The sequence below is a fragment of the Podarcis melisellensis genome (genome assembly GCF_964234715.1).
Source record: "Podarcis melisellensis genome assembly, chromosome: 14".
NCBI classification, from domain to species: Eukaryota; Metazoa; Chordata; class Lepidosauria; order Squamata; family Lacertidae; genus Podarcis; species Podarcis melisellensis.
In genome coordinates, this window is record NC_138546.1 from 25044227 (window position 1) to 25071713 (window position 27487).

The following is a 27487-nucleotide window of genomic DNA, read 5'->3' on the forward strand; positions in this document are numbered from 1 at the left end:
CTAAATTTGCTCAGGAGCCTTTGGCAAGCATCTGTTAAAGCCTAACTGAAAATACAAGTATGCAGGATCCACGTGTTTGTTGACACACTCAAAAGAACTCCAAAATCTAGCAAGGCCAGATTTGTTCGTCCATATTGGGGTAGTCAATTTAGTGCCCCCCATGTTGTTCAACTGGAAGAACTCCCAACATCCCAGATCGGTCAGGCAGGCTACATGGAGCCAAAAGGAATTGGCGTCCAAAAATATCTGTAAGGGAGCGTGTTAGCTCCCCTTGTTCTATATGATGCTTTGTAATTTTCACTTCAAAAAAATGTTCCACCAACCACCCAGAACAGATGTTGCGATGGTGGCCAAGCTGTCCTCCTCTTTGAGCAAAATGCCCCTGCCTCAGGAAAGACTGCTTCCTTCTCACACAAACAGACCTCCAAGGGTTTTCAGACACCCTCCCTTTGTGTCTCTGATGTCCTGCAGCTTCTCTTAGCAGTTATATAGCCCTTACTGGAAACGACAGGAGGAAACAGTGCTCTAGTGCTCAGGTCCTGCTTGCAAGCTTTCCACTGGGGCATTTGGCTGGCTACTGTGAGAAGAAGACGCTGGACTAGATGGGCTTCCACTGGCCTGAGCCAGCAGGTGCATTTTAAGTCCTTTCTAGTGCAGCTGCTAATTCTGCCTACGGAATCCCCTCTATACTGTGCAGCAAGAAGGCCTCTCAATGTGCAGGACAGCTGTGCTTCAGGAATTCTTGCCAGCTTAGCCCTGTTCTGTGCAGCCTCCTCCTCCTCCTCCCGGACCCCCCTAGCTGCCCCTGCACAAAGGCACACCAAGAGACCCCCAAGCGACTCCCTCCAAAGAGACACACACAAGCCACCCGTCTTGGGAGTGTCGGCGTTTTACTCCATGCACAAAATGCAGCACAAGGAGGATTCCAGGGGACGGCTGTACAATCCCTCGCAAGAGAAACACAGACACATCTGAACCACGGACGACACATGCCTGGCCATGGAGCGGGGGTGGGGGAGTGGGGACCCCCAGCAGCCCCCTCTACCTGCCAGCACGAATAATATATTAAATATTTACTCTGTACTGTACACCATTTGGCATCTCATCCACGTGTTTCTAAGAAAACCTGATTTTTCCAAAGCAGCTTTGTACCCTGCCAATGGCCAGCAGGATTGGAGGACCTCCCCCCCCCCCCAGGAGCCTCCCACCCCCACCGCTGCCGCCAGCAAGGAAGACCTCTTCAGTTCTCGCACTCAGACTGCCAGGGGGACACCACTTGGGAGAGGGTGTCTCTTCAAGTCCCCCTCCCCACTCTGCACAGCTGCAGCCAGACACTTTGCAGAAAGAAGGCCATCCTGGCTGGGCCAGTGAGGTTCATGTCCCAGACGTGGGGGACGGCCCCAACTTCTGCTGGTACAGAGCCCATCCCCGCCAGGTGGACTCCGAGCAAGACAGGGCCCCTGGCTCAGGCAGGCAGCCTCCTGGAGGGGCAAGAAAGGTTCCCACTTGGCCAGCCTCAGTTGGCAGCAGGCCTCTCCTGCCTAAGTGCTGTCCCCAACTGGGAGAAAGGGACTGAGCAGGGCCTCCTCCCAGGTGGCCTCTCCTGAGCCAGATTCCGCTGCTGCCGCCTCCTCCTCTTCCTCCTCCTCCTCTGGCAGGTCCAGCTCCCTCCGTCCTTCGCTTGCCTGCCCTTCCCTTGCACCTCTGCTGCTCCCGACCTCCAGCAGCTCCAGTGCTGCGGGCAGCTGCTCACTCTCTTCCCCCACCACCACAGCCGCCACCTTCTCTTCCTCCTGGGGTGAGGCAGCCTCCTCCCCTCCCTCCAGTTCCTTCTGCAGTAAGGTTGTGGCTGCCTGCCTGCCAGGCTCTGTCTCCTCTTTCTCCTCCTGCGCTGAGGCTTCCCTGGCAAGGCTCTGCTCTTCTCCCTTCTCCCTGAAGGCTCCGTTGTTGCCCGGCTGGCTCCCCTCCATGGGCCCTGCCAGCCGCTCCTTGCTGGTCTGAGAGACGAAGCTGAAGCGGGGGCAGCTCTCCACAGAGGAGGTGGGCGACGAAGGGCCTGCGCTGGAGACGGTGCTGGAGGGACCACTGCTGTCTGCAAGGGAATCAGAACGAGGTGGTCACGGTGGGGGGGGGGATGAGGTGCTAAGAATACCCCCCAAGCTCCTTGTAAACCCCTTCCTTTGCACCGTCACAGCTTTGGGCACAGGGCCTGGCAACTGTCCCACCCTGAAGAATGCCAGGAGGATCCCAGGGCAGCGTCTAATAGTAGCCACACAATCTGGATGGGGTGGGGGTGCATATTACCCCAAGGAGAGTTAGGGTGAGGGTCCCATCCTGTGCAGCCCGCAGGTTAGATCTGCTGGCTTTGCCCCCTCCCACTAGAGAAGTGCTGCCCCGCCCAACTCCAAGCGCCAGGAAGGTCTGGGCTCAGGGCCACTGGCAACCTTGCAACCAGCCCAGTCTACCTAGCTGATGCTGCTGCCACCCCCAGCCCCCGTTCCTTCTGTTCCCATTGGCTGGGATTCCTCCTGCTGGCACAAAGCCCACCCCAAAGACCTGCAATGTCCCCTTGGGCAGCCTTGCCTGTTTGTCCATGTCTATTCCATCAAACTGCTCCTCCCTCCCAAGCCCCGTGCCTACTTACACCAGGGGGGCTTGTCTGAGCGGGGGCGTAGAGGCAGAGAAGAGGAGAGAATCTGCTGCGGCGTCAAGTCCTCGCCTGGCCCCTGGCTCTCCATCAGGGAGTCCAAGAGCGCTGCAGGACAGAGGAGGAGGACAACACTGTGAGCCCTCGGCAAGGGCCTGTCTAGGCACCACCCCTTCTGCCCACCCCCACCTTGGAGTCAAAGATGCCCCTTGCTCAAGCTAACCTTTGAGGGGCCTGGGGTTTTCCTGGTGACCAGGAAGGCACTTCTGTCGAAGCCCTCAGGTATCCCCCCAACCCAGGCCAGCCCCCACACTATTTTAGCCAAGTTCTGCTCATCTATCACATGCTTCGCAGTAAACATAAATGTCTTCTTCACTCTCAAGCTTTCCTTAGCTGATTAAGGGCTTCTCTCCTATATCCTGCAGCTCCTTAGCTCATGCAGCTGCAATACCAAGACACCAAAGGGTCTCTGTGCTGAGATGGGGTGCCCTTTCGGTGGCGGCACCCCAGAAAATGGGTATTCTATTTTTGTGTGCAGTGAAATGTGTTGCTTCTACACAGCTGGGCAAAGCTGCTTTGGAAAACATGGGTGCTGCCCTGCGGAAAGCCCTGGGGCAGAAGGGGGCTCAGTTTGAGGGGGTGGCCACCCGGGACCCCAGCACAGTGCCCAACCTGCTTGCCTGTGATGGTACCTGGGGCAGCTCCTGGGTGGGGAGTGCTGGTGCTGCAGGTCCTGGAGACGGCTGTCAGGAAGCTGTTGACCTGGCGCAGGGAGAGCGAGTTGTGCAGGGTCTCCAAGGGGTAGATGCTGGGCACCATGGAGCAGCCTTCAAAGCCTGTAGGCAGAGCAGACCCCCCACCCAGCGTCAAGGACCTCTGCAGAGGAGAAAACCCAGTGGCGGCTGCCTCCCCACCAGACGCCCACAATAAGCCCAACGTCCCCCTCGAGCCACAGGCATGGAGCCCCCAAAACACACCAAAGAGCAGGCCAGACCCAGCCCAGCATCTCAGAAGCAAAAGCACGCAGGGGCTGGGAGGAAAACCTGGAGCTCTCCTAACCCACCTTCCCGCTGCCTGGCTGCCGCTCCTCCTTGTCCCTGGGGAAGCCCTTCCTTGGCACCTGGAGCCCTGGACAGACCCCCCCAAGGCTCTTCTCGACTTGCCTAGGGGGCTGTTAGAGGTGATGCGACAAACTTCAAAACCAGTTTGCCCAGGGACTCTAGTGGTACACCATAACTGGTCCTGGTGATGGCAGCCCCAGCCCCCCCAAACCTTGGGTAGCCATTCTCAGTCTCCAGTTCTGTGTTACCCCTGCTGGGTGAACTGGCATTTCTAACCCTGGAGCTATTCCAGCAGATGGGAGAGGGAGAGCGTTAGGGTTAGGGATATACTGTCCAACCTCAGCTTCCTGCCTCCTGGTTCCCATGGAAGGGAAGGATGAAGCCCCTGCCCCCGCCACTCTGTTTCTGAAATGTCCCATCAACAACAGTTTGCTCATTCTTTTCTTACAAAGCATTTCTGAAAATTTTAGAGCAGATCACCGCTTTGTTCTCCACACAACAGACACACACACACTTGGTTCCTTGCTCCCTTTCCAGTATCACCCCCTACCCCCACCCTAGAGGACCTGTGCTTCTATGCAGCCTGCGCCCCACACAGAGCCTGCTCCAAGCTGGGAGGAAAGCTTGGCCAGGAAGGGATAAGAAGGGCAGAGGGGTTGGGCCTGAACAGTGTTCGAAACTCCCATTGTTCTAGGCGCATTTTGTGACAGGGAATTTCATTAGCACGAGCAGTTCTGAGCTCTGGGTGCAGTACTGTGCCTAAGATTTCAGATTAAAACTGCAGACTGGAAGGAAAGGAGGACCTTTTTCTGCATCCCCACTTCCAGCTACTCTCTGAAGACTGGAGAAGAAACCCTATTAAGACTATTAGGGGGGTGGGCAGGGGAAGGATAGACCATGTCAAAAATGAACATAATATTTTAGCTGCAGATCATTCTTTTTCAGCTTTGCATTCTTGTTATTGAAAAAATGCACATACTCCTAGACATTCTGTTGTTGTGCCCTTAACCTAGGTTTAAGGTGCCATTTAGCCTAGCTTTCATTTCTCAGTTTATAACAGTGAGCCTGGGCAGAGACCTCTGCACTCCCAGAGGAGTTGGGGGTCCAGAGCCCCCCGCCCTTTGTCAGTCAGCCAGCCCCACCATGCACTGAGCTCTGGAGTCAAGGCACTCCTGGCTTACGGCTATACAGTCTGCAAATAGCTGCTCAGGAGCTGCCTCCCACCTGCAGGCTGTTTAGGTGCCCCATCCAGGAGGTGGCTTTTGTCACTGCAGCACCTGAGCAGAGGATGCTGCAGAATGCTCAGCAATACTCCAGTGGGTGTGCGTGGAAGGGAAAGGGCTGCATCAGGCAAGGAAGCCTGGACTCCAGTGCCTCACGTCGGTCAAACCAGCAGAACATCCGCTAACCAATTCTGGCATCACAAACCAACATTCGACCGTTTTAAGGAGAGCTGAGCCAATTTTCTGAAGCTGCAAAATCTGCATTTATGACCCAAGAAACTCTTAGGAAGCCACTGTGCAAATTATACACAAACCTGAAACTGTTCCTCTCTTGGACGCTGAGCACCACTCGGGGGGCGCTTTGCACCAGTCCAAAAGAGCTGCTGCCTTTTAAACTGCAGGGACTTGTGCTGCAAACAAGGCAGGGTTGTGAAAGGAGCCTGCAAGTGAGCCTCCTCTCCCCGGGAAGGGAACGGCACCAGTGGAAGAGAAGCTCCCGCCCAGAAGACGCAGGCCAAAGGGAGGGGAGGCCTGGTCCTCTTTCCCACTGAGCTGCCCTGATAGTGGAACTCAAACCAGCCTGGCCGTGATCACGCAGGGGCAGACAGAAGGAAGAAGGCCATTCCTGGGCAGTGTTGGTCTGCAATGACCCAAGCAGTAGACTCCTCTGGAAGACAAGCCAGGCATCTTGCAGGCAGCTGCCAACCTCCCCCACCTGCAGGTTCCCGGTCAAGAGCCACCTGGGCAGCTTTGCCCTAAAATCAGGCTTTGGCCTCCTGGGAAGAAAGCCCAGCCCAGTGCTCAAAGCCATGCAGAGAGTGGCTGGGCCTGTGTGCCAGGGTGGGAAAGAGGAAGGGAGGGTGCCTATGGGCCTGCCCAAGAGCCCTCCATCCTTCAAGTCCCACACTGCTCCCCCTTGGCAGGTTGTGGGGCAGGGAAGCTGCTTTGCCCATGCAACACAATTCCGACACCCACACATGCACACTCTGCAAGGGTTTTGGCACCAGGTGCAGAACAGCCTGGGCTGGCTGGGGAGACAACGCCCAGGGCCTGGGGGGCTCCCAGAAGCCAAACCAAACCTCATGCAAAGAAGCAGCGGCAGCAGCAGCAACAGCAGCAGCAGGGGCAGCCCTTCCTCAGTCGCCCGGCTTCCATGGGGGGTGGGCAGGGGGCAAGCGAGGCCCACCAGGGCTCACAGCCTTTCCAGGTAGCCAGGAATTAAGCTGTTTTTTTAATGTTGTGTTTTAACATTGCTGTAGCCCAGTGAAGAGAAGCGGGGAAAGAATCGTCAGGACAAGAGAAGAGGTTTCCTGGCTGGCCTCCTCCAGGCAAAGGGCAGCTGGGCAGGGGAGGGAGGGAAGCAGCCCCTGAAGAGGCAGAGCCACAGGGACCCCCTGGGCGGGGAGGGCCCAGCCAAGGAGGCCCCCAAGGCACCATGCAGTGCCATGCCGTACCGTCAAGGCTCTCCAGGTCCCCCCGGCCAGAGACCAGCCAGTCCCGGAAGAGGCGGAAGTGGTAGGAGCACTGGCGGAGGTGATGTGCCAGGGCGGCATCCAGGAGGGAGGCGGGCTGGCTGGCGGCAAAGTCAGAGGAAAAGTGGCGCAGCAGCAGCCGCCCGCAGGGGCCTTCCAGCTCATCTGGAGGGAGGGGCCACAAAGGGTGAGTGGGGGAGGGGCACAGCAGAGCCAAAGCCAAGGCAACAGAGGGGGGGGGAGGGCAGGGGGAGGGGGGAGGGGGGAGCCCAGCCTGGACCATGGAAGAGCATGGGGAGGGAGGACAGCTGCCAGCACCACCTGCCATGGAGCAAACTCTGTTCCCACTTCAGAGACAACACAGGCAAACACTTTCTGGGCACCTAAAGGCCCTTTGAGACATTTGGCAGAAGCATTGTCTGGTCAGCACCAATTCAGTTTCCATAAAATCATCAGAAGAACCCAAAGGGCCTGGCATCCTCTTCCCACAGTGGCCAACCAGATGTGCCTAAGGGAAGCCCCCATTTGGAAGAAACCCTCCCCCAGGCAGAAATAGCCAGTCAGGAGGAGAAGTTGGCCTTGCTGTTCTGCATGCAAGGAAGGGGCATGTAAGCCTACAGCCTTTGAGTCTCTTGCTCCTCTCCTCCCCTGCCACGGCTCTGGGCTGCCCCTCCTCCTCAGAGTCCCTCCACCGCTCATTCTCAAACCTCACATGGGCTGCAAAGGACTCCACTGAGCAAAATGTGGGGGTGCCCCTCCACTGGCAGCCAGCCACAGGGGAGGCAGGGATATTCCTCAGCTCTACTGAGGGGAGAAATGCACTCAAGCACATTAGACAGTGGTTTTTAAAACCTTGCTTTTAACTCCTAGAAACCGAAAAGCCCAATTGTTAAATGAATAAATTGTAGAACTACAGAAGCACCAAATATGAGGATCGAAGTTTACAACCAGCCCTGTCTTCCAACTGGTCCCTCCAGTGATCTAAGCAAGACTTTTTGCTAGCTGGCAAATAACAGAAGAGGGAAGCAAAGAAGAAAGTGACAATAAGCACAAAGGAAAGGGAGATGATTGAGGCTTAGAAAGAGTTAGCAGCCCTCTACTTTAGCAAGCAGAAACAGAAGGAACCTGTCTTTTCCAGAAGTGAAAAGACTTGGAAATCTCTCTAATGCAATTAGTATGTTTTACTCTGAAAGAAAACCTTCCCCAAGGGGCTGTGGGCAGCTTCCCCCACCCCAATTTCCACCCACTAGACACCTCCAAGCCTGCCCAGGGCCAGCCAAGACCTCCTGCAGTCGGGCAAGAGCCAGACACCCCGGCAGAGACAAAGACCCTCATGAGAAGAGAGTGGCACCTCCCCGCCTCTGAACCCGCACTGCCCAGCAAGACCTGTTGCCTGGGGGTGGGAGAACTGGAGGGCAGGCAGGCAGGCAAGCAAGCAAGCAAGCAGACAAGCAGCCTAAAGAGAGGTGGGAACTGGGCAAGGCTCTCTCCCCACTCTGGGTCACAGCGAGGGGGGAGCAGCTGGTACCCCATAGGTTCTCTCTCATCAGGTCACTCCAGCTGGGGGGGCAGGTGCATCATCTTGCCCTCCCTGCTGCTGCTGTTTATGTGTTGAGGGGTCCCTCTGCTCCCGCCCCATCCCTGTGAGAACACAGAAGGGAGAGCCAAGAGGGTGGTTAGTGGCGGGAGCAGGGGGGGGACAGCACAGCACAACACAGCTGCCCACTCATGCACGCGGGGATAGAAGACATAGGAAGGGTGGAGGGAGCAGGAGGAGCGGGGAGGGGCATCAAATTAAGAAGCAAACGTACCGTTAGTTGGATGCTTTGCAAATGACACAGAAAACCGCTTTACAGCTGGCATAGACAAGAGCTCTGAGGAAACAAGATGAGAGCATCGCGTCAGTTAGGCGCACATCTGCTTGTGGCGCCCCCTGCTGGAAGCACAGGCCCACCGCAGGAAGGGGCCTCACCCCACACTAGACTGCCCTCCCCCAGGAGGTTGCTGGGAGGAGCAACATGCACAAGGGAAGGTTCGACACACACACACACACACACAGAGGCGCAACAGTGCAACAGCGGAGGCCAAAGACAAGCACTCCCCAGATGGGTCCCAAGGGAGAGAAAGGCAGAGGAGGAGGGCAGTAGCCCCTGCTTCTTCAACCTCCCTGTCCAGAGCCACAATGAAGGGTGCAGGAATACTCCACAACGCTCTACTGGCCAAGGACCAGCACCAGCCCAACTCCTTCACCTGTCAATATCCCTGAGTTGGGTCAGGCAGTGTTACTGACACCCCTAAGCTTCTGGTTGGGAAAGAAGAGAAAGCACCCACCACACAACCCTGTGGAGAATCACCCCAGCATGGTGCTAGGAGCAGCCCCTAAGAGGCCAACCTTAGTAGCCCACAAAAACAGGCTTTCCCTTCCTCTGCCACACCAACCCAGGCCTCAGCAACTGCTGCAGAATCTCTCTCTCTTTCAACAACCAAGCAAATGCAAGAAGCCAAAAAGACCTCAGGAGGACCAGAAAGTGCCAGAAGAGGCTCAGAAAGTTCTTGAGCAGCTCCCCAACTATTTGAGAGCCATGCTTCAAGCCTAGTTTGCAAGACAGGCTAGTCACAACAGGGCTGGAGCCGAGAAGAATTATTCGCTGCAAGGGGCAGAAAGCAAGCCCCTCCAAACAGGGAAGGTGTTATTTGGTGTGAAAACCCTGCCAGGACTTTATAACAACCTTGTTATGAAGGCTGAAGGCAGCTGCCAGAGGAATAAACCCCAAGAGAGACCCAGTAAATGCCACTGAAGAGGAGGAGAATCATCCCTGCAGGCTCTTTGGCAGAGACTTGCAGAGCGGCAACCCCGTCTCCTGTTCTGCTTCACCTGAAAAGCCAACCCAGCTGCTCCCCCTGCCCCACGCTGCTGCCCATAACAACTCCTGGCACCTGTGGCTTCTCTCCAATGCTAGGCAACTCCTATCCTGCTCTGGGATGGGGAAGGAGTACTTTACTAGTGAGGCTGATCCCTGAGAGCTTCAAACCTGCTCTCCACCCCCCTGCTAATGGATGCCGTGACTCAGTCTGCTTCTGGGTCCTTATGTGGACCTGTGGTGTTGGTGAGACCAGGCAGCTCCAGGCAAGAGGCCCTCAGGATGTGGAGACGCCTCCTCCCAGCCCTGCTCTCCCAGGACCCAAGAGGGCAAGGGGTTCCTCGGAGTGCTCAGCCCCCAAGCTTCCCTGGAGCCCCCCCACCAAGCGCCCAGCCCCAAGCCTCAGGATGTCTTCAGAGGGTGCACCTACCATCTTTGTATAGAAAGCTGGAGGCGAACTTCTTCCCGTGGCTGCGGGCATAATCCTGGAGGTTGGGGGCACTGGAGGAGCCCCCCAGGACCGTGGTGCTGAAGAGACCCGTGCACTGCGACCCTGAAAAGGTCCAGCCGGCTGTTAGTATCACACGTGTGTGCACAACCCCCCCCACACACACACATGCAGCTCAGGCAACCCAGGTTACTGGGGCAGAAAGCAGCAGAGCAGCCCTTGCAGGAAGAGGCCCAAGAAGGTGCCGCAGCCCCCGATTGCCACCATCCCGTCCCCCCAAGTGGCAAAGGAAGAAGCAGAGAGGGGGTCTGCAGCTCCTAAATCTGCTCTGAAGGGCAACACAAAACAGAGGAGCAGGGACAGACCTCTGCGGCCCAGGGCACAGCCAGCCTGCTCCAGCTTCTCAAAGCCTCACTGTCTTCTCTCAGCTCACATGCTGTGGCCAGAAGCAATGGTCAGTGGTCCCGCACACAAGCCCAGGACCGGACCAAAACACTCCCAAGCCCGAGGGACAGAGGAAGAGGCTGATCTTCACCACCCAGGCAGAGGGCCCTATGGCTCAGAGCAAGGGCAGGTGCAGGTGCAAGAGGGAGCATCACAACACAGGTTTGGGTGTGAAGTGGGTGGGCTTTTACTGGCTCAGGTAAGCACCGTGATTGGGCCACATGCCATGTTCCCCCGCCAGCAAGGCCAGGTAGAGCAGGCTGGAGTGTTCACCACCCCTAATTTAGACTACAGGCCAAGAGTGCAGGTGATTTAGCAAGCAGCCTGTTACGTAAGGAGAATAATGGTCTCAAGGTGCAGCTAAGCAGGCCTGGGTGCTGGGTCAGTGCCAGGATTCAAACAGATGGCACAAAACACAAACACTGCACCCTCCAATTTTGCCCTTGGAGAAGCTCCTTCCTCCCACCTCTGTCTTTGGCTCTGGGGAGGTGGGAAGGGGTCCCCTGGCCAGCGACCTTCTTTTGGGAAGGAAGGGCTTGTGAGGAAGCCCCCGAATCTGCCCCCGCCTCAGAAAAAGGGCTCTAAATCAGAACCTTCCTTTTTTTCTTGAGTGATTGCACACACACTGGAGGAATTGGAAGACAACTCATGTCTTGGGGGTAGGGTTCTCCACCGCCAGGGCTTTTTCAATGAGACAGGAGCTATTATTGTTCTTCCGTTAAGATGTAATATTCATTCAATACATGAATATAGCTCCTTTCATTTTGCGGGGAGGGGGTCATTCCTATGTGCCGGGGAAACAGCCTGCCAAAGCTGGAGGGCACAGGGTGGCCACTGCCATTGCTTCTTCACCCGAGAAGGGCTGGTAAAAATCCATTTATGTGTTTCTGCCCCCCCCTTAAATCCCAAAGGTTTTTTTTAAAAAAAGAAAAACCACATTTAGCCCTCAGGCCAAGACTCCCTGTCCCTCCTGCTGACTGTCAGAAACTGCCTGCCTGCCTGCCTACCTGAGACATTCCTTGCCTGGACTCTCAAAATGTCTGTGAGATCCCAGAGCAGCACCACAGGAGAAAAGGCCAGCTAGAGAAGGGAAGGGAGCGCAGGGCCTCAGGCAGGCAGCCCAGGCTCAGGGGGAGGGGGGGCACTTTACAGAGACAGCCTCAGATCCTATCTGGCTGGGAGAAAAAAAAACATACAAAATCCTAGGCAGGAAGTCCCACCCACTGACCCACCAGGATTGTCAACAGAGGGAGAGAGAGAGAACAGGGAAGTTCCTACCTAACCCGCTCTGCTTCACTTCTGAGGAATGCCGCGAGTAGGAGAAGAGGCGATAGCCACCCGCCTTGGAGGAAGATTCAGACAGCACCTGTGGAAAACAAGCACTCAGGTGGCTCTGGAGGCCTCTGGCACCTTGGCCGGGGGCAGCAGCAGCAAGGGACAAACTGGGAGACAGAAAGTGGTTGTGGGGCAGAGGAGGAAGCAGCTCTTGGAGGAGGGAAAAAACACCTCCCCTCCTTCTGGGCCACAACATCTGGGGATCCTCCCTCTAGAAGATGCAGGCAAACCCACCATCCAGGCATCTTAACAGCTTTGGTTATAAGCACAAATGTTTTGGTAGAAGTAAAGAACAATACATTCTCTTGTCTTCGTTTTCTTCAGGTGGATTTTTCATTGTCCTGGCAGGCATCTCTCCCCACACACTCACTTACTCACTCACTCACTCACTCACTCACTCACCCTCCCTCTCTCTCTCTCTCTCTCTCTCTCTCTCTCTCACACACACACACACACACACACACACACACACACGGCCTGTCTAGCCCCTCTACTCTACCTCCATGGAGCCGGTCTTGCGGTTGCGGATGAGAGGGGATCTCCGCTGGACGTAGATGGGTTCCAGGGGCGGAGAGGAGAGGTGCTGGGCTTGGTCCATCTCCACAATGGCCTTGGGCTTGGCCAGCTCCTCCAGGCTCCCCTCCTCCGGCTTCTTGGCTTCCTTCTGCAGGAAAGCAGCACAAGGGGGTGGGTGTGTAAGGGGCATTGCCTTGGACTGAGAACTGGAAGTGAGGGGAAACTTTAGGCAGCAAAAAGGAGGCTGGAGGCAGTGGTGCAGAGGTGGGAACCTCAGGCCTGGGGTAGAATGCAGTGGCCCTCTGGGCCCCTTTCTCTGGCCCCTGGCATGCTCCCCAAGCCCAGACTGGCCCTGTGTTGCACAAGGGTTTCTGCCTCTAGCATGCCTGTATCCAGAACAGGCTCTGTGTGTGAAGATGTACAGAAATGGGCCTACTGTACGAAGGGGAAATTTGCACCCTCTGCTTAGGTTTTGGTCCCGCCCACCAATGGCATGTGGGCCCAGGAGGGAAGGGAGCCCTTGGGCTGGGAAAGTCTCCCCCCTGCCCCACACTGTGAGGAAAGAGGTCAGCCAGGGAGAACAGAGACTTTCTTTCTAGTAATACTATCATTGGGATAATGCAGAACTCAAACAAGGCACCTTTAGTCACTCGGACGTGCCTCCACTGTTAGCCTGAGGTAAAATGGGTAGCAGAACCTCTTTCCTCAGGGCAGAGCAAGACACACACCCCAGAAAGGCAGCGTCCACCCCCTCTCTCCCTCCTCTGGTAGTCGGAAGGGATCTCTCAGCACCTGGACCAGATCAGGTCAGAGCTGCCCTTCATCCCACCTTCCCAGCAGACGGCCATTCCAGCACCATCTGGGAGCAACGGGGACCAGTCAGACCAGCTGCCTTACAAGCACCTTTGTTCCCAGCAGCCTCAGAGGCCATGGACTCACCTCTGCGGAAGCCGGGCGGAAACCAGAGCCTGCCGGGGCGCTGCCGTCCTCCTCACAGCCCTTCACCCCTGGGCTGAAGTGCAGCTCCACGTGGAACCTCTCCTCAGAGGAAGGGTCCTGCCAAGAGAGCAGTGAGGCTCTGCTGGAGAAGAAGTCACAGTAGCTTGGCCACTTGGCCTCCCCCCACCACCACCCGCCAGCTTCCTCCTCCTCCTCCTCCTCCTCCTCCTCCTCCTCCTCCTCCTCCTCCTCCTCCTCCTCTGCTCCCTCACCTTGTTGTTGTCCTCGTACAGCATGATGACAATCTGCGTCATGTAGTTCAGCTCCGAGATGGCGCTCAGGTAGTCCATGGCCCTCTGCCATTGAGGGTCTTTCGATTCCTGAAAGGCAAGAGGAGGACCGGGGCAGGCAGGATTAAAGGGCCTGGAAGGGGCGGGCTCAGCCTTGAAGGGACCTGGAAGGGGTCTAGCGCTCCTCCCCCCAGTGAATTTGGCATAAACCCTCCTGAAGGGGTTCAGCACAAGGCAGACTTCGCAGCCCACAGCTTTTCTTCCTAGCATTGGCCAAAAAACCCACTGTGCTGTGGACCCTTTCAGATGAACCAGCTCCAAACAATTCTCAGGACATGCCAAAATCCAGGTGACCGTCTAGCAGAAGCAAGTGGCTTGACTCACCAACACACACACACACACACACACACACACAGTCCATGGAGTAGCCTCTTCCTCCCATAACTGCCCCCCTGAGCTGCCCAAAGACACCCTTGCCCTGATGACAGAAGGTGCTCTCTTCCCTTGGTAGCTGGCCTTGGCCTTCCCATTATAAAGTCTTAATGGAGGCTGACTGGTTAAGTATTTCTATGTAAACTGCTTTGAGGGTTCACCTGAAAAGCACATCTATAAATGATATTCAATGACTATTGGGTCAAACCAGGGAGGTGAACTACTGAGCAAGTCTTCCAAGGATGGCTCAGAAGAACAGGCTGCAGGGAGCATGTTCCTGTGTCTGGAGCCACCAGCAGAGGGCGCTGCCAGAGTTATCAGGAGACAAAGGGTTCCCCCTTCAGCAGAGGGCACTGGAGAGCCCTGGGTCAGCCCCTGTCCATGGCCAAAACACACACACACCACCATGGCTGGCTCTGGCTCACTTACATCCAGGAGGCCCCCATAGCGGAAGATGCTGAGCAGGGAGTGGACGTGGCTCTCGCTGGTGAAGTACAAGCGTGTCCGGACATGGCGCCCCGGAGACAGGACTCCCCTCGAGTACCTGGAAGGAGAGGAGTCAAAGCAGTGAGGGGACCAAAAGCTCACCAACAATTCTGGGAGTTCTGTCACCAAGAGGGCTTGGAGGCGAACGCAGATTCACAAGGAGGAAAAGACAGACGTCTTTTGGAAAGAGGGCAATCACTGTCCCCATTACTCTGCAATTTGGTCTTGGAAGTTTTGTTTAGAGACACTAGACAAGACGAAAGAATTTGGGGAGCAAAGATTTAAAAATAAACTTGTAAGTTACAGGCATTTGCTGATGATTTGATGATAGTATTGGAAAATCCACTATAGGGAGCAGAGACTTTTCTGGATAAATTAAATGAGTTTGGTACACTAGCATGCTTTAAGGCTAATCAGCAGAAAATGAAAATGCTAATATAGAATATGACAACTGAAGACCCAAAGATTTTGATGAAGAAAACGGGGTTTCAAATTAATAAAAAAAGTAAAGTATTTGGATTTTACCATGACAAATGCGAATTGTATGTCGTTTCAAAATAATTATGTTAAGACATGGGCTGAAATTAAACAAGATATATCAAGATGGGAGAAACTAAAATTGTCAAGTTAGGCAAGATTTCTGTGTTAAAGATGAATGTCTTGCTCAGAATGAGATTTTTTGTTTCAAACAATAACTATTTTGACCCCTGATATACCATTTAAACAATGGCAAAAATCTTTATCTACGTTTGTATGGCAGGGGAAAACGTGAGTTAAATCTGAAATTCTGCAAGACGCAAAGGGGAAAAGATAGGGCTTGCCTGACTTGAAATTGTATTTTGTAGCTTGTTGCTTAGGATGGATGAAGGAATGGATGACATTGAGAAACTTTTGGAATTAGGACACGACAAGGCTTGGATGGCATGGATATCTGTGGTACGATACAGTTAAAGTAAATGTGTTATGCACAAACATCCATCCACCCCCAAATGAATTTCACTACAAGAAGCTTTCTACAGAAAAGAGTTGGCAGGCAAAGAGAAATGGTTAACCTATTAAGAGTTATTAGAATTGCATCAAGGAGATGAAAAAAAATAAAACAAGGGAACCATTAAAATAAGTGGGAACCATTTATAAACTATATAAAAAGACAGTATAAAGATTTGGACTCATTGGCAGGTTATGACTAAACTTTCACAACTATGTAAGAGGTAAAACCAGCAGGGTATAGAAATTGTTTAATAAATCAATATGGAAATATGGGGGAAGCCAAAGAGTGGGGAGGGGATAAATATGGATATATAAATTGTTTAATTAAGATTTGTGGAAAATTTGTTGTTATAATTTGAAAATTCAATAAAAAAAATTTTAAAAAAATTAAAACAAGGGAACAATTGATAAAGGAACGTCACAACTTTCAGTGGCTCTTCTATTTATAACTAGTAAGGAGATTTAAGTTGTATAAAAATACAAGGGGTGGTCCTTACAGGGGGTGCAGCTTGTTGACAGACTCATCCTCATGGGTCCTCTGCAGGTCCAGCTGGATCTTCCGGATGAGAGGCAGGCAGAAGCCCACAGCTATCTCCAGCTTCTCTTGTTTCTTAATGCCATATTCCTGGGGAAGCAGGAAGGGACTCAGCCCAGGGCAACCCACAAGCCCCATGCCACCACCACACCCTCCCTCACAGGGCCAGGCCTCACCTGGGGGATGACAACATCCGCCAGGGACTTGGAGAGCCGGAACAGCTCGGAGGTGCCCTCCAGCTTGAGAGCTGCGTTGTGCTGCACGTCGTACTTGACGCAGTCATAGATGTCGGGGATCTTGCTGATGTCATAGCGCCGGTTCTTCAGGCGGAAATCCTGCTCCAGTTTCCTCCAGCGCTGAAGCATCAGCTCGAGCGTCTCACTATGGTACAGCTGCAGGTCTGAGGAATCAGCAGCAGCATCAGTCATCCCACCCACGGAGCAGGGGGGAAGGTTAGGACACTCACACAAGGACCGATGAAGGACTAAGGTGCTCACACACAAACACACAACACAAACTGCCAAGCTATCCACCTGCCCTACACACTGCTTTGATTTTTGAAGTTATCTTTTACAGTTGTACCTCAGAAACCAAGGTGTGGCTTCCAATTGGCTGCAGGACCTTCCAGTAGCTTCAAACGACACAATGTTATTACGGCGCAATGCACACTCCCTACCCGCAGACTTGGGGTCCTCCAGGCGCTTTTGTATCTGGGACGTGAGGCTCTCAATCAGGGCAAAGACCCGGTCACAGATCTCCACAGGGTTCTGGATGATGCTCATGGACTTGACGAGTGAGATGCTGCCCGTGGGCGCCAGCTGAAGGCAGGATCAGAGCAAAGGGGAACTGAAGCATGAGCCCAGCCAGCAGTTCCCCCTCCCAATGTGGAGAGGGCTCTGCAAGTCATTCCCTCCCCTCCAAAAACTCTGGCTCAGCCACCCCCACAAGCACCAGCTGGTGTTGGCTCCCTCTCTGGATGCCTTTGGGCTTCTAGTGGTAACCTATGGCTTTTAGAAACGCCACACTCTTGAGGACTAGCTGCATGCTTTATCTTTTATTTTGTCCCTTTTTTCTTATAAACCTGCTTCAAGACTGCTAAGCTAATATTCAGAGGGTTTGTTTGTTTTTTAATTTCAGTGGAGGTGCAATTCCCTGCTTTACCACATGCTGTCCCCCCGCCCTTAGAAATAACCAACCAACAATGCAAAGTTATTTTCCCCCAACCCTGCCCTGGATCAACACCAGATTTAGAGTGGTGCAGGTGGTTCCCTCCCCACCCCCCACCCCCCGTGCATGATAATCATAATCTGTATTTATACAGACACCTACTGAGAAGGTCCATTAAAAAAGCAACTGTACCAAAAAAATAATGAATATGAAATATTGGTGTGGGGGCAAATTTTGTCTCCCTCAGGGTGCCATATGACCAACATTCGCTCCTCCCAGATCCTGCAGCCTTGATGCCCATTTTCCCAAAGCTTTCCAGAGGGGAAGACAGGCTCCCCCTGCGTCATCAGGACCAGAAGTTTGTTTTAATGAGCAGGAAGTTCGCCTGCTGGAAGGCCCTTCTACTCACCTGCCTACCCATCATGCCAAGGGACACTGGCCAAATCACCGATGAGGAAGTCCCACCCCTGGCCCCCGCTCCAACTGGAACGGCAGTAAGCAGCTGACAGGATGTACCTCCTCACTCCCAGCCTCATTGCCAGCACCAGGTCCCATGAAAGCTGAAGTTCTTTCCTTTGATGCAAGAGTCAAAGCCTTGAGCTGGCCTGGCCCAGGGAGCTGCCCTCCCCTTTACCAGTGACTCCTGCCAGCCAACCAACCAGCCAGCCAGCCTAGTGCCTGTCCTCCTCACCTTCTCAAAGTCCTCCTCCCCAAAGTTGGCGTCCTTCTGCATGATCTCCCTGAGGCGAGCTTTCACCCGGTGCTGGCAGCTGCTGAGGGAGTCACTGTCGCTGTCCAGCAGGCCGTTCATGTTGGCACTCTTCACCATCTGGACCAAGATGGGTGTCAGCTCCCCCTCCAGTGCAAGGAGGCCCTGCAGAGCGAAATGGGATGGGGCACAGGCCTTAGCAGCTGGTGCTGCTGGTGGTAAGGGAACGGCACAGATCATCGCTTGGTCCTTTGGAACGAAAGCCATCTTGGCCTGGCCGCAGACAAGAGCAGCTGTCATCCCCAGGTGGCCTTGGCTCAGCTGCCACTGCACCCACAGCAGCACTGCAAGAGGATACAGCCAGGTCAAGAGGTACCCCCCCCCACCCCCAGTCACTGGGAAGACAGAGATTGCAAGGACCTTTGCAAAGGCAGCTGCAGTCATCTGGACTCTGCCCTCATCGGAGGCGTAAATCTTGAGGTCGTGGCGGTAAGTGCTGTGCAGGCGAAGGAGGCCGCATCCTGGGAAGCCAGCGTAGTCCCCTGGAAGGTGGGAGGAGAGCCTCAAGGTCAAAGGATAGTGGCTGAGGCATGGAGGCCTCCGGGCCAAACCAGGCTCCCCCTCCCATCACACTACCGTGCTCCCCACGCCTGGCCTCACCTTGGCCCCCCGGGTACATGCAGCGGAAGGCTCTCCCCAGCTCCTCAGCTTGCACTCTCCCGGCGGGAGTCAGCTCGCCTCCCCACTTCAGCACCAGCAGCAGAGACGGGGAGGCTTCCTTGCGGGCCTCTGGAGGCAACAGAGAGTCAAGAATCAGACCCCATATCCCCAGGAGGGAGGTCAGCAGCCGCTATGGCCTCCCCACCACCACAGTCAGGAAGGAGGGACCAAAGTGGGTGTCAGTCTTGCTTGCTGGGAAATGGGCTGGCGGAGGCCACAGGAGCCATGCCCAAAGCTCCACCCATGGCTTCTGGCCAAGGATTCTATGTTGACAGAGCACTCAAAATCCTAAAGAAATGCTGGAGGAGTTCTGCATTCAGAGCTCCTGAGTCTGGAAGGTGGGGCAATGACTTCCACTGAAGGGGGCTGCAGTCCCCTGGAAAGAACAGGCTCATAGCTTGGGGGTGCTCCCAGGTCACGGTTACTGGAGGCTCAGGTGGCCTTGGTGGCCAGGAATGCTTATTTCCACCTCTGGCTGACTTGCCAGCTACAGCCCCTCTGGGACAGGTGACTTGGTCATGCTTATCCATGCTCCGGTGGGGTTGTCCTGAAGATGATTAAAATGGTCCAAAATGCAGCAGCCAAAGTACTGGCTGGGGTTTGTTCAGACCTCATATAATCCCTACATTAAAACAGCTGCACTGGCTGTTAGTTCATTTCCATTCAAGGGGCTTCTGTAAGTCCCAAATGTCTGAAAGACGGCCTCCATGCCTACAGGTCCTCTCAGGTGCTAAGATTGGCAGTTCCACCTCCCTCCAAGTTTTGGAGGAGGAGGAGCTCCTGGTGCCTTTGTACACAGCTTTTGCCATCTACACCTCTTTGCCTCTGACAGTGAAGGTCTTGCGGAATCAGTTCTGTTCCATTTGGAACACTTGGACTTGGTGGGGCTCTCCCTATAATTATATCTGCTTTCATCCATATTTATATCACATTGTTGGAACCCAATGGGAGATTGCGGCAAAAGGCAAGGAAGAAGTCCTCTAAGTAAAATTAACATGTGCAAATACGTGCGATGGACTTGTCGCCCTGTGCAGCTTATGCTTTTAACTGCCGTAACACGCCAGCAAGTCAAGGAAACGAAAGCCCCTCCTGCTCAGCTACACTGTCACAGAGAAGCGGGGCAGGGCCAGGAGATGGAAGGCCCAGCTCAACCAAGGTGGTATCAGGGGCAGCCATAGGTAGGGTGCAAACTCCCACCTGCCCCCCACTCCTGCCAGCACCAGGCCTGAGGCACCCACAGCCCCCGCAGGAGCCAGATACCTGCCTTCCTCTTCGCTGGACGCTTTGGAGCGCCCGTGGGGCAGGTAGGTCAGCTGCACTTTGCGGTTGATGCCAGAGAAGTGCCCATACCTGCCAGGAAGAGAGAGAAGAAGCAGGGGCTTGGAAGGGCTTCCTTGATAACTCCAGCTAAGCCAGGCCCCTTCCTCCCTCCTTCGCCACTCAGGCCACCCACTGCTGCATGCCAAGAGGGAGATCCTGGGAGGAGGAGGAGGTGCCAGACAGGTTCACAAGGGGCTGGGACTTCTAAGGGCACAGCCACCAGGCGGCATGAACTGCTGGGTGCCAGGTAGAGGAAACTGCTGGGTGCCAGGTAGAGAGTGGGGAGGGCAGGGGATGCCGCTGGACCTTACCCTCCCGCAGCTCTTGTTCAAAACCAGGAACTGGGGGCCCATCAAGCCACCTGCTCCCACCCACACCCACCCCTCTTCTCACATCTCCAGCACAGTTTTGAGCTGCTCCAGCTTGGATTTCTGCTCCTCGGCCTCAGAGTCCTCATGAGCTTCCTCCTCCAGCACCAGCAGGCGGGCAATGTCCAGCACTTCCTGCCCAGAGCAAAGGGTTGGCTGGGTTGGCAGGGCAGCCGAGCACATCCTCTGGGCCCAGAGGGCCATGTGCTCCCCACACCTGGCCCTCGGCCTCACCACCTCCCTACCCCCCACAGACCCACATGCCAGCCCCCAACAGCCAGGCCAGTGAGTTGAGGTCCCCCCTGCACAGCAAAGCCCAAGCCAGGAAGGCAAAGGCAGAGGTGCCCCGGGGTCCCTGGCCCCACCAGCCGCCAGTCCTCCTCACCTGAAGCTGCTCTGGCTTCTTCAGCTTCAGCTTCCCAGCCTTGTAGCCCTCGTACTTCTCAAACAACGCAAAGAACCTGGCAGCAAAGTTAGAGGGGGTCCAGGGTCTGAGAAGGAAAGGGCTGGGAAATGCAGAGCTGGACAAGGTCCAGAATGAGGTGGCCGCTTATGCTGCTGCTCAGGGGAGATGAAGCGTTTAAGGAAAACCAACTAAAGACTAGGGTTGGGCAATATATCAATGTATCATCCAGAACCAGTCTGAAGCCCATACCGTAATATTGGTTTCATAGTCTTTGACCTAGCAATATATTACAAATGATGATGTGTGTGTTTGCATGCTATGCAAAAATCAAAATGTGGGGGAAACCGTGAAGCCAACCAATTTCTCTATGTAGCTCCATCCATATTTCAGACACTGTGATATATCAGTATATCACAGTGTTTAGCTGGGGATAAATCACAGATGTTGAAAACCGATATCGCCCAGCCCTACTCTCAGAGAAGAGGCTGCACAAACACACACTCACCCAGAGTGTAGCCCCGGGGGGGGGGCTCTTCTTACCTGGGGTGCTTCACTTCCATCTTCATCTTCTGCTTGGGGGTCCGGTCACCATGCCGTATAACCGCAATCACACAGCGCAGCTCCATCCTGTGGCAAAAGATACCAATCTCAGGCTGCCCCACTCTCAAAATAGCCATGCTTAGCAGAGGCAAACTCCCTCCCCAAGCAAGGACAGCTTTGAAGCTTGCAAAGGTGCAGAATATGTTGAAGGCTGCGCAAGAAGATGGTGAGCTTTGAAAAACCTTGCTCTGCAGTTGCCCACCAGAGGCAACAGAAGGGCGGTGGAAAACCCCACTCCACGTAGTCCCATCAAAGGATGGCCTCCGTCTTCTTCTCCCTCCTCTCCAATCAAGGCCAGAGCTCTGACAGCCAGTCCACCATTCTCTAAGGCAGTCTTTCTCAAATTGTGAGTCCCCAGATGTTGTTGAACTACAACTCCCATCACCCCTAGCTAGCAAGGCCAGAGCTCAGGGATTTGGGGAGTTGTAGTCCAAGACGTGGCAAGTAAGAATGCTTGCCAAGAGTAAAATCTAAAAATGCCCCGGAAGCCACAACAGAAATGCCCAACCCAATGACACTCACATTGTCCCCGAGGTGGTGGGCACGATGGGGATGTCCTCTGCCTCCGTAGGGATGGACCAGGGGATCTGGAACTGGGGAGCCAGTTCACGCATGATAATGTTCCTGGCAGGGAGAGAGAGAGGAGCCAGACCTGGTCAGAGACCCACTTCGGACCTTCCCATCCTGGTAGCTGCCTCAGGCAGGTCCCCCACCCAGGGCATACCATCTTCCCATGTGGGAGGAACACACCACCCAAAGAAAAGCAGGAACAACAAAGCGGAACCCACCCCAGGATCTTGGCGCAGTCGTCGTAATATTTCATGGAATTCTTCACAAAACTGAAGCCGTTGACGTCGCAGACAAAGGAGTGGCCGTTGGCCCGCAGGAGGTCGAAGCCGCACACTGTCTGCTGCAGGGGGAGAAATGGGGGGGGGGGCATGGGAAGAGTTAAAGCAGCCAACATGCTCAGCAGGCGCCACAGGCAGAAGCAAGCCAAGGAGGAGGAGGAGACAGTGGTGCAAGGAGCAGGCACTCCCCCTGTTTGCAGCCACTGAGGTCAGGAGCAGCACCAAAACCCTTTGGCCGGCCTCTCAAGAGGGCTTAAGGAGCCCTCGGTGGTGGCTCTGAGGAACCTCAACCAGAAGGTGCTGGAGCCAAGGATGAGGAAGAACAGGGCCCCTACTACTCAGCTAGGCCTTCCTCCAAAGCTCCACCCCAGGACGCCCAGGCGTCGGAGACAGAGGGGCACAAGGGACTCCTCAGCAGGAGAAGCAGCACCAACCTTGAAAGCCACACAGACTTTCCGGGCCACCAGCTTCTCTATAGCCGTCAGCATCACAGGGTAACGGATCTCTTTCCCTTCGCTATCCCGTTCCACCTTCCCATCGAGAGCCGGGGATTTTCGGGCCTCTGCGTGGGCGTAGTCTGGGCCGACCGTGTACACCTGAGCCACCAAAGTCGAGAAGTTACACCCCTGTCCCTCCCCCGCAGCCTCCGAGATCAGGTGGCGTCTCTGCCCCTCTCCCCTCAAAGCCCTACCTTGACATCTGTGCCGTCTGTGGGCATGAACTCCTCGTAAATGTACGAGCCAGTTTTCCGCACGTTGCTCTCAGGGGAGTAGACGCTGCTGCGGCTCCCAATCTGAAAGAAGCAAGGAATTCAAACGGTGGGAGTGGGGTGCATGTCTGAGGTGGAGGTGCTGGCGGGGGGCAGGGCTGCAGAACTCCCCTTCCCCAGTCAAGGGGCAATTGTCAGCCCTTCAAAACAAGTGCCCTGCCCTGTTCCAACCCCATTCTGGCCAAGCAAACAGAAAACAGAGTGGGGGGCAGGCCTTGTGGCCTTTCACCTCTGGACAGAGTCCCACTGGAGCCTCTATCACCCTAGAACCACAGTAAGCATCCAGGAATCCCACCAGCTAATCCGACAAACTCTCTCTCTTCCTCTCTTGCAGCACCAAGAGGCCAAATCCAGCTGGGCTCCCAGCTTTACCCTGCTCACCTTGCGGAAAAGGCGCTGGCTGCCCCCACCAGCTGAGGTGGGATAGTAGATGTAGACATTGTGGTCCTCAGCACTGACCGGCTTCTCCACAAATGGCTTGGGGAAAATGGCGCCGTTGACCTCCACGTGGTCCTCCCCCTCCACGAGGTTGCACTCTGCAGCAAAAGCACAACCACGTTTTTTTGTGGGGGTGGCGGGTGGGAGAGGCTACCCAAGCCCTCTAGCCCCTGCCCCTCCCCACAGAGCCAGGCAGCCCCACTGCTTCCCCCTTACAGAGATACAGATGGTGAAGTCAGTCTCTGCCCTGCAAAGGAGGCAAGTAGGTGGAGTTGAGGCTTTATTTATAGGAGTATTCGTAAATCACCGGCTCATTTTAAAAAACCACAGCAATAAAATCATGTAGGCACCACAAAATTATAAAATCAGCAGGCTTTTATATATGGTGGTGCAGCACTTAGGCTGTGGGACAAGGCCTGGACTGACCTCCTTTCACTCGGCCTGAATGGGGCGGGGGGGGCATGGACATTCCTTTGGGGTCCTCGGAGGAAAAAGGGGAATGAAACAAAAATATGAAGTCCCTACAGGGAGGGTGGGTGGCTGGCTGCAAGGAGGAGGCAAGGGCTGCCTCAGGATCACTCATCCTTAAGGGCAAGGATGGGGAGCCTGGGCAGACCTCCAGGTGTCTCTTTGGACCCCTATTCCCATCACGCACCTCAGCCAACAAGAACGTCTGGAGGGCCACAGAAAGCTCCCCAGCCCTTCTGAAGAGGGCTCTGCTGTTTGGCGTCTGCTCACCCCTCTTGCTTCCAGGGATACAAGCCAAACCATCTCCAGAGGAGCCTGAGCAAGGAGGGTGGCAGCTCAGGACATCCCCAACAGCAGCAGGATGCAGCAATTCATCAAACCTCTATTGCAGCATCCAGCCAGAGAAGGATGCTCAGAACAGTCTCCTGGTGCTTGGACCATGAAGGGGTTCAAGACCACACCTGTCTGCTCCATAAGCAGCTCCACTGACAGAGGGTGCATGCTCAGACCAGAGAAGGGAGCCTTTGCCATCTGCATGGCTCAGACCTTGCAGTCGTCATCCTCACCTTCACCCTCTGCTCACAGGCCACTCACCATCCGGCTTGTCAGGATCCCGGTTGAGCACTGCGTAGCGAGGCAGGTCGATTCCCTCCTGCTGCAAGATCCGGTACACCTCCCGCCTGCAGAAGACACGGACCAGAGAGCAAGACTACCACCTGAAGGATGCTACAGGGCCAGACCCTGCTTCTTAGCAGATCATCTCACAGATCATCCTGCTTAGCCAGCCAGCCAGCCTTTCTCCCCTGTGACATGACCCGACAGTCCTCCCTCTCTGCTGCTGTGGAGCAGCAAGGGAAGCCCAGGAAAGACACTACCCAGACCTCAGGCTAGCCTATCTTAGCCTGCACACATGCTGGACCTGGACCTTTGAAGCTGAAATAGATATCTGCATTCTCACACAAGTGAGATAAAATATAAATAACCTCTCCTACTCATCTAAATCCATCCAACAGTTTGCCTTAGGAGGCAGCCTAAGCCACCAATGTCACCTCCATAGCATCTCCGCATTCCTACCTGTCCTGGATGTAATACTGCATATTGAGGTCATTGATCAAAAAAGGGCTGCGGAGCTTGGCGTAAGCAACAGCCTTGTCCAGCGGGAAGCCTGCAAGAGAGAAAAAGGAGCAGTCCTCAGAGGAGGCTGGCCAGTCGGGGGCCACACGAACCAGGCAGAGAAGGAGCTGGGGTGGCAGCCTGGGAGGCATCCTACCTTTGGAGTGGAAGGAGATGAGGCAGTCGCAGGGCGGCCAGTTCTCTACAGGCTCGTTCAGGATGACGTCCTCCCCCATGATCACCACCGTGATGTATTCAAACTTGCACAGCCGCTCCAAGATCTGTGTCATGGGCTTCGACTTGGACTTTTTGGTCATGGCACAAATGCCCACCACAATCTGCCGCTCCGGAGGCTGAGGGGAATGCCAGGAGATCGTCACAGAGCCACGGAAGGGAACTGCCCACCCGCTGCATCATCAAGGAGTGCCTGGATAACAAAGCCAAGAAGGGGCCGCACAAATGCACAGACCCTGGTCCAAGAGCAGCTGCAAGGGGAGACTGGGGGGTTGGTTCCCCTTTGCCCAATGGAAGAGGCAGCTGGTTGCCCAAGGGAGAACCTGCTGCCCTAAAGGAGACTTCCCATCCACAAGCAGTTAAGTGGAGAGGACACATGAGCAGCCCCCTATGTGCCTTCTCCACAATAGGCACCGAGTTGTTTCACTGCCTTAAATGGGACTCCTTGGGAGTAAGAGAGCAGATTACTACCAAGGTGGAAGAAGCACCTCTTCCTTCCCCCAGAAGCCCCAAAATAGGGTAGCCTCCGCCCAAGTGCAGAGAAGTGCCCCCATTTGCAACAAACAGCATCTGTTCTAGAGAGCTGCAGCCTCCCCAGGTGCAGGAGGGCAATTGGTCTAGTTGGGGATGCCAAAAGGTCCTCCCTTTCAGATTACAGCTTCAGGCTCCCATCTGTACACCACACCACACACACATCCCAGAAGCCCAGGCATAAGCCATAAGTTGAGGGAGCCCATTGGCACCTATGCCAGCCACACAAGGAGGCTCCTTACTGATTCTTCCTCCTCCTCGTCATCCTCAAAGAAGTCAATCTCATCCATCTTCATGTCTGATCCCGGGAGGTCCACCTCGTCATCTCGGGAGCCCACAAAGAACTTGGGAGTCGTGTCGTCGCCCTCAACGGTGGTCGTCCAGGACGACATTCCAGACTGGGTGGCCAACCATCCCGCTCTGCAAGCAAGCCAGAATCAAAAGGGGACAGGGAGAGGAGTCTCCCCTGTGGCAGCAGAAGCCAGCTGGGAGGGAGAATCACCCAACCCTCCAGCGCTGCAGGAAGCAGCCAGGTGGTCTTACACTGCTGCATGTTTCAGGCTGCTGGCTAAATCAAGGAGGCAGAGGCGGCGCTTGGCCTGGCAGCTGATTCCACCAGGGAGCCTCGCAGGGCACGGGCAGCTTCCTCAAACGCCGCCAGCTCTTCGCCAATCTGGGCAGCCTAAGGAAAGAAGGAAGTGCTGAGGATGGCAGCCACAAAGCGTCGCAAAAGAGGCACGTGGCTGGACAAGGACGCCAGCCCTGTCCATCCTGCCAAGGAGGCTGATGGATGCCAGGGCCAGAGAGGGAGGCATGGGCATGCCAACTTGCAAAGCTGGCAGCCACAGCAGGGTGGAAAGCAGAACTGCCCTCGCCACTCCCACAGAACAAGAAAATGGGTCTCGGGACCATCACAGCTTTGCTGGCTCTTCCCTAATAATTCCTAACAATGGACTGCCCCTTTTCTCACAGACCTTTAGAAAATTTTTAATAAGGAAAAGGCCATGTTGAGCTAAAGAAGCCCCACCTTTAGCTTAAAATATTCTCTTTGCAAGGGCACAGATCGTTGAGAGCAGAGTGGGTCAGTGCTGCGCATGAGAAGCAGAGGTCCAAGGAAAAGATGCTGGCTGGAACCTGCTCCTGAGAAAACGCACTTTGGACTGCATTGGCACTTGCTGGGAAAGTGACTGGTGCTGATGCCACCTGCCAGCCATGACTGCTCCCCAAGAGGCCGAAGGTCAGTCTTGACACAGCCTCAACTGTGGCGTGCAAGGATGAAGAACTCATTGACCCAGCACTTCTCATTCTCCCAGAAGAGCCCAGCTGCTGGGTCAGGCTAAAGGGGCTCATCTGCACCAGCATCCAGGTTCCCACACTGGCTCCGTAAATGCTTCCATGTGAAGCCCCAAAGGATGCCTGGAGTGCAGCAGAAGCCCCCACACCATGCTCCCCACCTGTGGCTCCCAGTGACTATCCTTCAAAAGCTCACGCCCATTGGCTCTCCAACAGCAGAGGTGCAAACTAGCCATAGTGGCTAGTAAACTCTGATGACTAAAACCTCCACTCTTGAAGCCATCCAAGTCTGTGACTGTGGCTACATCTAGTGGCAGGCAGTTCCCTAGTCCTGCCTTTTCCCTAGCAGGGATCTTCCAACTCTCGTTTGGAACTCCCTGTGGGATAGAGAGGCGGAGGGAAACTTTTCCATGCCCGCCGTCGCCATACGGGGAAAGAGTTCACAACTGGGCCCCCCAGCCCGATCCCTGCAAGCAGAAAGCAAGCTCCTCAGGAGCGGGGAGAAACGGGCACCCCACCCGCGCCAGCGCCCCCTCTCCCCTCGTCCGCAGAGAGCTCCCCACTCCCACGGAGGATCCTGTGCGCGGAGCGGGGGGAGGAGCGGCTCCCGCGGAAATTCTCCCCGCCCCTCCCCCCCCAGCCATTGCAGCCGGGGCCCCGAGGGGACGGTGCTACGTAGGAGCGCCCCGTCCCGCTTCCTCTCCAGGGGTGGGGGGCGCGCCCAGTGGCGCGCGCCCGTTATTTCCCTGCCGGCGCCTCGGCCCCGCGCTCGCTCGCTCGCTCACCCGCCTACCTGCCTGCCTGCCTGCCTGCCTTCGGGACAG

The 27487-nt window shown here is 55.2% G+C and overlaps 1 protein-coding gene across 6 annotated transcripts; it reads right to left on the reverse strand.

The window, feature by feature from the left end:
* Positions 1–871: 871 nt before the first annotated feature.
* Positions 872–27487, reverse strand: PPIP5K1 (diphosphoinositol pentakisphosphate kinase 1). Of its 6 annotated transcripts, none has more exons than XM_081888276.1 (32): positions 27457–27487; positions 25914–26052; positions 25613–25790; positions 24763–24958; positions 24567–24657; positions 24087–24172; positions 22968–23122; positions 22509–22610; positions 22252–22413; positions 21758–21879; positions 21492–21593; positions 20910–20996; positions 20349–20424; positions 19989–20098; positions 19540–19625; positions 18216–18344; positions 17976–18097; positions 17538–17720; positions 16356–16497; positions 15856–16079; positions 15642–15769; positions 14098–14212; positions 13219–13326; positions 12947–13063; positions 11991–12155; positions 11435–11522; positions 9695–9817; positions 8215–8277; positions 6386–6568; positions 3340–3483; positions 2645–2755; positions 872–2092 (listed from the first exon to the last, which is right to left on the reverse strand). In XM_081888276.1, exons 3-32 carry the CDS (start codon positions 25760–25762, stop codon positions 1542–1544), a joined length of 4221 nt encoding a protein of 1406 aa, XP_081744402.1. In that variant the 5' UTR covers positions 25763–25790; positions 25914–26052; positions 27457–27487; the 3' UTR covers positions 872–1541. The 6 variants fall into 6 exon arrangements, with proteins under 6 accessions (XP_081744402.1, XP_081744403.1, XP_081744404.1 ...); XM_081888277.1 differs by having other exon boundaries at positions 27449–27474; XM_081888278.1 differs by lacking the exons at positions 8215–8277; positions 27457–27487 and having other exon boundaries at positions 25914–27161.